Source organism: Herpailurus yagouaroundi, unplaced genomic scaffold, assembly GCF_014898765.1.
Source record: "Herpailurus yagouaroundi ecotype Mexico unplaced genomic scaffold, PumYag 196, whole genome shotgun sequence".
Lineage (NCBI taxonomy): Eukaryota > Metazoa > Chordata > Mammalia > Carnivora > Felidae > Herpailurus > Herpailurus yagouaroundi.
Window position 1 is genome coordinate 28339453 of NW_024412427.1, and position 12420 is coordinate 28351872.

General features: G+C 46.8%; 1 protein-coding gene across 4 annotated transcripts in view; it reads right to left on the bottom strand.

The window, feature by feature from the left end:
• Positions 1-7671: 7671 nt before the first annotated feature.
• Positions 7672-12420, bottom strand: part of KIF16B (kinesin family member 16B) — a 289984-nt gene continuing 285235 nt past the window's right edge. For all 4 annotated transcript variants that reach the window (XM_040447749.1, XM_040447750.1, XM_040447748.1 and 1 more), the window contains one exon: positions 7672-8979. In XM_040447749.1, coding sequence (XP_040303683.1) covers positions 8821-8979 — 159 coding nt within the window. In that variant the 3' untranslated portion in view covers positions 7672-8820. The remainder of the gene's footprint in view (positions 8980-12420) is intronic.

Below are 12420 nucleotides of genomic sequence, written 5' to 3' on the forward strand. Positions count from 1 at the left end.
TGGTAAATTAAGAGATGGATTTAAATCAGAGATTTCAGGGGCACCTGGGTGGCTCAGTCGATTAAGCATCTGACGTTGGCTCAGGTCATGATCTCACAGCTCGTGGGTTTGAGCCCCACGTCGGGCTCTGAGCTGACAGCTTGAAGCCTGGAGCCTGCCTCAGATTCTCTGACTCCCTCTCTCTCTGCCCCTCCCCTGCTCATGCTCTCTCTCTCTCTCTCTCTTTCTCTCAAAACTCAACCAGAGACTGCAAATGGCAACCATGGGCAGAGTGCCACCTGCCGGTGGGTCGGGCTTGCCCGGCTCCCACATGTGCACTTTTGCAGCATGCCCTAATTTCCCTTTGGTGGAGGATGTCCTCTCCATCCACATGTGTATTGTGTGTCTAACTCCTGAGCGGATCTTGGATCCAGATTGTTTCCAAGGCTCCTTCCGGCTCTGACATCCTTTTGTCTCCACCCAGGTGGAGTGGTGTTGCTGGGAGCTTGGAGAATGTCCCAAAGGTGGTACAACTCAACTGATGCAATTTCGGTTCCGTTGCAGGCACAGGAAGAAAATGCGAGCAATAACGGGCCCCCTCTGTTGGGGCCGCTCTGAGCAACCTAGACCTCCCTGGAAGCATTAAAAGTATGCTAAAGTTGTGTTCTGCAGGGCCGGCTTGGATTATCACCTATTCCTCATCCACAAGATGCCGCCTTACTGGCAGACTTTCCAGAACAGACGGAGACTTTCCTTCTATGCTTTGAATGCTTTGCTTGGCTTAAGGACACAACAAGAGGCTTGGACGCTGGTAGCAGAGTATTCATGGTTTTTTTGGGAAACTAGCAGAGCTCCTGCCATCCCCAAGGGTTATCTGAGGCTCTCAGGAGCCCCACACAGCTCACTGAGGTCATAGCCACATGTGCAAAGAGGTGACACAGAAAGCTGGCGTGGCACTCAGTAGAAGCAGCAGGAACCTGACTTTACTGCCAAAAAGAAGTATCATGTGCAGCCAGAGGGCCCTAGGTGGCCCGCCCTATCTTTCCTCTTGCTTTTAACTTCAATAGATTCGTCCCTGAAAAAAGCTACCTAGGGAGATTGTCTTTGAAGTGTCCCCACCCCCAACAAAATGAACTCTTGCCTCGGCATGTACGTCCCCTTTCTGACTCTGAGAGAGGAGGCCTTGGAGCCAGAAGCACAGCAGAGGGGAATCGGCAGCGTGGGCCTGGCTGTTTGTGATACGCAAGGCCAGGTGTATCCCCCTCTCAGGCTGAACACAACCTGTCATCCTTCACTTCTGCTGCACCTTCTCCTCATCTGACATGTGTCTTGGCCCCCATGGCCTCTTCCTTTTGTGGGAAGCTTTCAGTGACCACAGCCACAGCCAGTGGTAGTCTGTCCCCTATTAGTCATGTTGTCATCGTTGGGGGGCCCAAGGAGGACTCCTTCTGTGTGCACCCAGCAGAGAAGCTAGCTCACCAAATGGCCTCGTGAATTAATGTATGAAGAGCAATGGCCCTTTGGAATGGTAGCACTGAATTCATACAAAGTGGACCAGGCTGAAATTTTGGGGAGACCCTGTGTTAGGGATGTTAGTCTCTGAGCCACCTGATCCACAGAAACTGACCTGCTTTATTGAACCACATTCTCAGGCTGGCTGAGAGATTTTTGCTTTCTTTTCCAGCCAAGGGGCTTCTCTGTACCCGGGATGGGTTACAGGCTGTTTATTTAATCTGAAAGCAATTTTTTTCTTTCATGGGGGAGGCTGGGATGCTTATGCTCAGCCTCAAAAGGTGGGCAGAGGAGTTGATGTCCACTTAGGGCTACAGATCATGGCGCCCCAGCCTTAAGGAGGACACGGTGTCCTTGTGCAACTGCTGGTCTAAGTCATAGACCAAACCCCATAACCTCATAGTTTCTTGACAGCTATGTCTGCATGGGGCTCCTTATTCTTCTGTTTACAAAGCAAGGATTAGGTGGGAGGCCCAAAGACAAGACATGAACTTTGCTTGGGTTTGCTGGCTACTGTAGTATGGGACTTTGGACACACCCGGCAAGACATCTGAGGGTCTGGTGAGATCATGCCTCTCCAAGGCAAAAGCCCCTGAAATCTCAGAATCTGAAACACACACACCTAAGGTCAAGATGACAAGAGCAGAACTTCCGGCCTTTAGATGGCACAGGACAGTACTCTCACTCAGATCTTATCCCTTCATTGTTAATATTGGATCAGGAAGTTTGCTTCTCTTTATTACGTGTGATTTTAAAGGATGAGCCCTACTTGCCATGTGCTCTTCCCCCAGGGGAACATCCTTCCAAAACAGTGGTGGCTGATGGGAAACGTGATCTCATTTACAAAATTTCAGCCAGCAACCTCTCAGGTGCTCATTCCTCTGGCCTCTTTCTCTCCAACCTGTCATGTCTACGGCCACACCACCCTGAATGTACCTGATCTCGTCTGATCTTGGAAGCTAAGCAGGGTCAGGCCTGTTCCCGGTTGGATGGGGGTCCAACCTGTCACTGTCCCTGATGTTCTCTTCATGTTATAGCGATGAGCATTTTCCCTCTTGCACACATGCGCTTTCCTCAATTTGGGGCAATCTCTTTGCCTCCTTGGCACTCATTTCTCCTCATTGCTCAGGTCTTAGCTCAGGGAAACTGCAGAGCCTCCCAGATGAAATCATTTCTCTAGTACATTCTCCCCTGGCACCATCTACTCTTGTTCCATACCATTTATCACAATTTGCAGTCACGTGATTGGGCAAGCATTGGTGGGTCACTGAGTGGAATGAGAGCTCCCTGAGGGCGGGTCCATGGCCATACAGCTCACCTCAGTGTGGGGGCCCCAGTCCCATGCTAGGACATGGAAGACGCTCATGAGTATGTGGTGAATGGTGTGTGGGATGCCAACGATGAGCAGGTCAGTGCTCTCACAACCAGGAATGAGAACACAACCAGTTGCTCTACCTTCTCTGCGCCATGTTCTCTCTCAGCCAGATCTCAATACTTAACATGTGCCCAGTGGACTCACATGAATGGCCACAGTTCGGTCTGATCCTTCCTTCAACCTTCCCCATGGCAGGAAGGGGCTGGCGGTGTGGCTGTGACATGTACACAGCTGGCTTTAAGTAGGGCAAGCATCAGCCATACTTTATGAACTTACTGAGGCTCATCTCACCGTGTTTGTCCATCCTTTCTCCCAAACCCTCACGGGGTACAGAACAAGAGAGGGGCCAGTGGGGTGCACAAGGCAGGGAGAGGAATGGCTTACACAGGAAATGAATGAGGTAGGACTAGGCGGCCGTGTGAGTAGTGGGGCTGGGCCAGCTGGCACAGGTTTCCTGATCAGACACGCGCATACGTGCAACAGACAGCGAGGCTGCTGGACAGCAACCTCTTCAGACGCATCCTCCACTCTAGAACACTCTGCGCTTCAGAATCCAAGGGGAGCACTGCACTCTTTGGCCTTGAGTTCTTTACGGAAAAAAGAAATCTATACGTGGGTATATTTAGGCTGCGGCCCTTGTACCAGAAGGCAAAGAAAATCCTTTATAATGTAAACATGACTTTCCCCATCTGCTTATAAAGGATAAACAGGGTTTTAATATTACTCTGCAATCAAAGAATTGCACCCTCTGTGAATTGACTTTACTTATTACATTCATTAAAATTAGGGCTTAAGGGGCGCCTGGGTGGCGCAGTCGGTTGGGCGTCCGACTTCAGCCAGGTCACGATCTCGCGGTCCGGGAGTTCGAGCCCCGCGTCAGGCTCTGGGCTGATGGCTCGGAGCCTGGAGCCTGTTTCCGATTCTGTGTCTCCCTCTCTCTCTGCCCCTCCCCCGTTCATGCTCTGCCTCTCTCTGTCCCAAAAATAAAATAAAAAATGTTGAAAAAAAAATTAAAAAAAAAATTAGGGCTTAAAACACCAACCAAAAAGAGTCATTTATAACGGCAAGCCACAAACCCCCATTCCTCCAGCCACCCCTCACCGCCCCCCCACCCCGCCCCGCATACACCATAGCTTCTGGCTTGTCTTCAGGAGAAAAGCTAACAGAATTTAGGATCTATGAAAGTGCAAATATTAAAGATGCTCTTAATCACCGCCAACTGCTATGATTGTTCACTGTGATCCTCTCCTCTAAGATATTCCCTGGCAGCTTTGGAAAAGCAGCTGCAATCTTTCTCCCTTCCTCCCTCCTTCCTTTCCTTCCTCCTGGCTGAGAAGGAAGACGGAGCCTCAGGAATAGCAAACCCTCAGGCTGTAATTTAGTGAGAGGCTCTCAGGCACAACTTTAAGTGCTACTGGAACCATTTCTGCAAATATTAACTGTGCATGAGGATTCACAACACTTTGAGGAAAATAACTCCTCTTTCAAGCAGTGAAGATATTTAACTATATTTTTCACATGTTTTTTTTTTTTTTTTTTTTTTTTTTTTTTTCCCTACCCGGACTTAAGTTCTAGACAAAGGTTTCTCTCTTTCAGGTGACCTGCCTTAATGGTACCGAACAGCTTTGTATGCTAACCCTTTGGGGCTTTTGCATTCTGCTGATGCATTTCCCTCCGTGCATTGCCAATTTTATACCTAGTGCACTTCCCCATTTTCAATGCAGAAAGAAAGATGGTTTGTGCATCTTTTTGCAAACACATCTATTTCTCCCTGAATGGGGAAGATTCTGCCTTTCCAGCAATGGAGAAGGAGCAAAATCAAATTGATGAACCTCAAATTCCGACAGAAGAATCAGTTTTTGGAGAGGTAATCCCCAGGTTAAAAAAAAAAAACACTTTATTATTTAATTTTCAAATTAAGGGGTACCAAATGAGCATAGTCAAAGAAAGAACATTTTATATTTAGTCATTTTCCAAGAGATGCACAAAAGGGAGAAACCTCTAGAAAGGCAGTGCAGTAAGAGACAGTGCCAGAACATAGGGCACAGAATTCTACAGTGATAAATGCATGCAGATTGCTATTTGCAGGGAACAAGGATAAACTCGCATCCTTGAACCCCTTCAGTTCAGCCAAATGTCTTTCTGTCTTTCCTACCGTTTCAAAATGTAGCTGGGTTCTTCTGGGTTCCCAGATGGACAAGCCTTCTGAAGGTAACAGCCTGGCCACCACCAACGTCACCTCAGATAACTCCCAGGTACCACTGTAGGATCCATTTGAAATATGACGCTTTAGAAATTTATAACAACCGGTGGATTTGTTTCAACTCAGAAACAATTCTGTATGTGCAAAATTCAAAATTTCAGCACCAGAGAGTCGTTACCCATGTAATTATCATCAGAAAAAAACACTCTGAACAAAAAGAAAAAAGTCGACAACCGGGTCCTCTTCTTGCACGTAGCAAGAGGCATGCCATTAAAAGGTGGGACAGACAGGGCTTAATCTGCCAAGAATGAGTCCCCCTAGATTAATGGTCTTTAATTAGTTTCCCCAAAACGTAACTCACCTGTCATGATAATTTAAGTAAAACTGAAGCGGTTGATTTTGCCATGGATTTATTTTACAGACATTTCTTATTCCTCTTCTTCAAAATGAAAACAAACAAAAACAAACAAAAAACCCCACTTACCCAGTAACAGAGTCCAGCCTGAACTACTCTTGCATGGGTGTGTAGGAATATGGGAAGACAAGGGCCTCACGTGGGAGAAATGTTCAACCCTGGACTAATGACCCCTCAAGGCATCATTCTAGGCGTTTGTGAAGGAGCATATTTAAAACCTCTCTCCAACACTACTGATCGGAAAGCAGGATGTCACTGAAAATTCTCTCATGACCATCTTGAATTGTTACGTAAGTTCCCTCTGAGGAGATGAGGCCTGCTTGGGGTAGGCTCGGCATAACAACGAGCCACGTCACAACAGAAGCCTGCTCTCTACCCCGGAGGGCACGTCTGAGGAAGCGATGGGGCATGCGTCGGATTGCGCACTGGGGGAGGTGGATCTGAACCTCATCTTTGAAACTCGCACCCAGAACACCAACGTGCCCCGGCTCTGAGGCGAGGGACTGCAGCCTTGCAGGAGCTACATATCTGAGCTCACAGATGCTCTAAGCTGTGAAACTTCTGGCTCCTTCTGCCCAGACTGCCGAGCATGTGCTGGCCAGAGCACGAAGTGGGTGGACAGAGCCAAGTGGATAACTGGGTCTTTCTACATACAGATGTGCACAGAAGTGGCCCTGGGGCCTGGGTACCCAGTTCATGAGTCTCCAGGCATCTCCACATTATGGGCCCGAGAATCTTCTAGATGCCCATCATTCGGGAGCCAGCATGACTTAGCTATTCCCTATGCACAAGCCCAAATTAGTCAAGACGGCGAGGCCTGGGTGGGATCCCAGCCGAAGGCGCCTACCCTACTTGTGAGTATAAACAAGCTTGGTGTACACATTTTACTATGTAAGCAAGACCTAGGACATGCTAGGTCCTAGGTCCTAAAGAATCCTAAGTTCCTTAGATTTGTCCAACTGACTACAGGAATATTTAGAAGTTGATGGCACCTCAATCTGAATTGATAAAACGGTCATTTTAGCACAACTTTATTTGAGGCACTCGAAGTAAAAAAATCGGTATCTGCTAATTTTCTTTTACTGCTCTGAATCAGTCTAAATTAACAAAGCTTCAATTCTGTCATCCTGACTCTGACATCTGTTTTGTCTACACTCCAGAAACTCCATTATTTGTTTAGGTGAGACTTCTCATTGGCTTTTCAACGTTCCCTCATGTTTTATTCAGGTCAAGCTGCCTTTGGGTCTGGTTAGAAGTTTGTATTTCACATCCGCACACCAGGGGCTTACCTGGCCCATCCATCAGGAGTAGTTATCCCCCTGCTTGTGACCACGGCTAGAACAGGAAAGAGAAATTATCCTGTGCAACAGCTTGTTTTCAGATGGGGAGACTGAGGCTCAGAGAGGTGAAATGACCCACAAACACTACAGCCAGCTTTAGCCAGAGCCAGCTAGCGCTTGAACTTCAAACTCAATACTGATTACTTAAGATGAGGATTGGAATCAAAGGGTCTTCTGGCTCCTGCACGGCTCACAAACACGGGTCTGTTTATTCTCGCCAGGTTATTATCGTATCCTGTGTCACTTCAGTGAAACGCTTGCCATGAGCCTGGCCTCAGAGACAGGTCCAAAAGGGCAGGGGACAGATTATCTGGTCAGCTGAAGAAAACCATTTAGTTTACTCTGCAAACGAGGGACAATCTGTAGTGCTTTGGCTCCTTTTAGATGAATGACCTATGGTTAATTATTATCTCCCAGCTTTATCCTTAAATCTGCAGGTTTAAATTCTCTGGCAGTAATTGCCTCTAAACCTATGCCTGTAATCACTGCTGGAGACAAAAAAGCAAGTCTTTCTGTAGCAATTTTTAAATGTCCTCATTTTTGTCATATTAAACTATGATATCTAATTAGTGTAATAATAGTTTTCCCCCTTATTGGGATAATTGCATCTTTAAACATATTTTTCAGGTTGGAGGGCTCAGTTGCACAGGTATATTGTAGAAGACTGAATGCAAACACATTTTGTTACCCCATTCATTCGTGGCTTCAAATGTTACTCTAACAGCATCTTCTGCAACACAAATGCTAAATTATACATTACCGATCTTTCCAAACACATTAGATAAATTTTTAAACAGACCAGTAGGGATGATCATGTCGCAAACTTAAAATAAACGGTGCTACAGGATAGGTTCTATAACTTCATTTAATATTGATAGCAGCTCAATTTACATTTTGAAATAGCAAATACCTTCAATAAATTTGGCGTGGATGATTACATATTTTGATACAACTATTGTACAGGCGTGTGTACATATATAAATCTATAGGTAGAATTATATACATTTCAGTATATGCCACATGTTTTTCCACTTACATTTTTCTTCTTAGTAAAACAGAGCAGTTTTATTGTACATGGATGTGCAATGCTACATTAAGTCCTGAGTAATTTTAAGGGATCATTAATAAACTACTGTAAATTCTAGTCTTTCAGCCAAAGATCCAGTAGATTCTGTAACAAAAACGTGAAAAAAAAATTAAAAATATGCATTCAGCTACGCGCTTGTTTTGTGCTTAGCGGAGAAAGCTCAAGAATGCACAGTAGCCATTTACGTTTAGGAAAATTTCCTCAGATATTCAAGATTAAACATATATCCTGTTTGTATGGATTTACAGATGTTTTCAGTGATGTCGCCTACATCTAATTTGTCAGGCATGGAAGATTCCAGTCATGATTGGACCATAAATCCCTTTTGCAGAATATGAAATTCTGTGTAAACATCAGTGGTCAGGTATCGTACAAAAGTTCCGACTCAAATGAGGGGAAACGGAAAAAATACAATGAAATCATTTAAAATGCTTCTCGTGGGATACAGCCAGCCATATGGAAGGCATATGAAAAATACGATATATTTTGGTGGAAGAGGAAACCAGATGAAAGTCATTTCAGGTAGGTCTGGTAAGCCGCACACCCAGTTTGGGAGGTCCCAGGTTGGCGTGGCTCAGGGAGGGCCAAGGTAAGCCGGCCACGTCCCTTTTGCCACAGGGGACGGCCTCCCGCTGCGAGGAGGAGGGAGCACTATGGGGGAAAAGGCCACGTTCAACGGCAATGGAACAGTAGCAGCTGCCCGTCAGGGTCACCACCAGCGAAGCGAAACACGCCAGTCCAAAGTCAGGCACCCGGGAGGCCCTGGTGGGGCGGCCCAGGCCAGCTGCTGCACGTCCGGCTGCCACGGGAGGAGGCAGGCCCAGAAGGAGTGTGGGAGGCTGCCGCACGCCGGGAGGGCCGCGTGGACGAGAAGGCACTGCATCGGTGGTTCCTCCGTCCCCCCCAGCTCTACCCCGTCCCGTGGCTGCTGTAGTCAAAGACCCCTTTCTTGAAGAACGGCGAGAACTCACAGATGGTGTGTTTGGAAAGAGTCAGCCCCACTTTGTCGATGTGCAGGGGAGACGTCGTGGACTGCAGCATCACGCTGAAAAAGTCCCTGAGGTATTTCTGAAGAAGAGACGGGAGACAAAACGTGGTTAGACGTCGTCGTGGGCTGGAGTCAAGGAGAGAGAAGAAGTCCCAGAAACAACTTGCCACCCACTTTGGAAGAGCTGTTGCTGCCATTGGAAACAGCGCATGGGAATCTGTGTGTCCTTGGCCTTCACCAGACCAACCCAAGGGAATAGAGCCACCACAGCCATTACGCGGGTGGCTCTGCTCTCTGGCTCAGGGCAACATGGCCTCAGGTCTACCTGCGGACAATGCTCAGAGAAATGCCAATGTGGTGCCAGGATGGGGGGTGGGGAAGTGGTCTGCTTGCCAACAATAGTGGCTTCGGTTAATATCCTATTTTTTTAACAGGTCGTTTCCCCCCAACTTACCTGTTAAATAGAAAGCCAATTAAAGGGAGGGGGGAAAAAAGGCTAGCCATCTGTAGAATGCTAAATGTGCTGCTCACTAGCATTTTTAAACAGCACTGTAACTGTCTGATTTGGATCCTTTAAAGGAAAAGAAATGCTGGGGACAAGCGGGTCAGTTCCAAGTACTAATATTTACGAGTCATTTTGCAAAACCCATAATCATCAATGAAAAGAAATTCTGACTAAGATTAATTGCTCTGAACCCCCTGCTCTGCCCCTCCCCACGGCTGCACGTGTTTGTCACAGCAGTCGCCGCCTTTTCTGGCACCGAGCAAGCAAAGCACGTCTGGGACGAGGATCCGAGATGCCGGGGATGGAATGAGACGTGGGTGCAGGCAGGATGTATTAAAGGAAAAGAGGACATACAGAAATAGTTCACATATTTCAGGTCAGGCAAGTGTTATTTACAAGAGAAAATGGGTAAGCCCAAATCTTTATTACTGCCTCAGCTTATTTCAAAAATATAAATGATCCTATCACAAACGCTGACATTAAACATAATTATTATGGACTTTGAGTAACAAAGAAATTTGTCAGCGAAACACGGCTGAGGCCGAGAAGCAGTGGTTCCCACCAGGGGCGGTCCACCCCGTAGAAGACACACAGCGATGTCTGCAGATGGTTTCGTTACTCTGGGTGGGGGGGTGTGGCGTGCATCTAGGCGCATCCCACGATGCACGGGACAGCCCCATGCAAGCATTATTGCGTTCCCAATGTCACTCACGCAACGATTGCGAAAACCTGGCCCAGCAGAAGTGGCATCCAGCTGCCCCTACGAACTGCCGGCCTTAAATTTACTTCTGAAAGAAGACACTCTGCTCAAGGAAAATTCATCAGCGACTTTCTTAAAAGTAATGAGGATTATTAATAATTGACACTGTATAGTAATTTACTTTCTAAAAATCTTCTAACGTCTCATTTCTTACTGACGCACAGTCACTGTACGTGCTTCAAACGGACAATCTGGTGAGTCTTGAACCGTGTGTACACCCGTGAAGCCATCCCCAAAGCAAGAGAACAAAACATTTGTACTGTGCCTCCGCATTTCTGAGCTCACCTTGTTTTATGTTGTTATTGTACTCTGCCTAGAATTATCTGCTCTTATTAGTCATAGCCATTTTTGGATGAGGACCCTGTCGTCAGGGAGGTGAGCAAGGCTAGCGATCAGGAGAGGGGACTTGGAAAACAAGGGTTTTTCACTCGGACTCTGTCTTTTTTTGTTCAGTATTCCTCACTTACTGGTCTCACGGTAATCTCTCAGGAAAGGAGCTTGAAAGAGCGATCAGGTCGAGGCGAGAAGGTGTCAAAACCAATTGCTGAAAAATGAAGATTTTACACCAGTACTTTTTTGCATCAGGGGCAAAAGGAACCGGACTTCAACCTCACTGGGGGAAGGAAAGCGGAGAAGAGCAACTTTAGAGGGACCCAAAAATCCACCCAACGTGGATGCGAGTGTCCAACGCAGACCACACCTGCCGGCCAGCCAATCTTTACAATGCGATAAATACACGTGCGCAAACTGACTGTTGTGGGAAGGTCAAGAGGGAAGTGTTTCCAGAAGGATGAGGAGGAGCTTGTGCACTGGAGTGTGGGGCCACAAGTCTGCCACAGTCTAAAGCTCGAACAGAGCTGGGAACAGCCCCTGCTACAGGTCTCCCACAGGCCGCACGAGTGTGCAGACTAATGCTCACAACCAGCTTGCCCTGGAGATGAATTCCGACAGGATGGAAGGTATTCAAATCTAGGAACAGATGTTGTATCCGCATTTGTCGTAATTGGTTCACAAAGAGTGCGGGACCTTTAAAGGGCCAGTGGAACCCAAAGGGGGTCATGAAAAGTTAAAGTTAAAAAACACAGATAAAAATAAAGAAAATATTGGAGATACCTTCCCTGCCCGGTCACCGCCATCAAGAGACCAGTAAACTAAACTAGGTGCAGGGAGTGTCTTTTTCTTTAAATGAACTCACTGGCATGTCTCCATGGAAACTGGAGATACAGGGACCTCATTCAACGAATTAGAAACATTATAGGAGAGTTTTTTCATTGCAAAACAAACCTCTGCATTGCAGGATTGGGCAGCCGGGGCTCCCTTTACATAGACTGCTTCCTTGACCAAAGAAATGCTTTGATTAGAGAGTACTCTTCATAGTGACCTTGAGGTGCTCTGAAGTATCCAAGGGGAGGCAGGGTGGCCTTGGTGCTGTGTCCAGAGCCACGTGCTTGCAGTGGGCCGGACAACTTCTGGTGAATGACAAAACCAAAGGACTAGGTGTAGGGCTGGGCACAGAAGACAAAAGTAAACTCCTAGAAGGTTCCTGAGGTCACAGACAGCATATCCTTCTTCTTTGTAACCACTGCCATGCCTGGCACACTGCTGAGCTTGGGAAAAGTGCCTGGAAAGAACCCTGATGACGGACGCTGGTGAGTTAATTTTTAAAAATTGAGGTGTACCCTGAGAAAACAGCATGCACACACAGCCTAACAAAGTTTCCAAGACTGGACGTACCTGTGTGAGGAGCACCTAGATAAAAACGAGACAATGTTGCTAGTACCTGGGGGGGGGGGGGGCCACACACTACTGGAACCACGCAGGACACTCTCTTTTGTGTCTGGCCTCCTGTGTGTAACACAAAGCTTGGGAGATTCGCTCACCCTGTTGGGCATCCTTGTAGTTTGCTCATGATCATGGCTGTATAGTATTCTGCATGTGCACATGCCCACTGACTGTCTTTTGCAGATAGTCCAGCAACGGTGACTAGTTTGATTCTTCTCTCTGAGCTCTTCCTCAGTGATAAAATCTGCCTCTACATAATGCGGTGTCTGGTGAATCAAGCTTCTCACTCTTTCTCCAATAAAAAAGTTTCCCTTTAGGATTTGAGGCTCAGGCCTAGATCAGCCAATGAACTAGAACTCGACCTTTGCATATATTTAATATACGTTACAATTATACATAAAATACATATTTGAATATACACATATTTACATTAGTAATTTTTGTGGCTTGGGCTTACCATGTTTTCTATGGCAT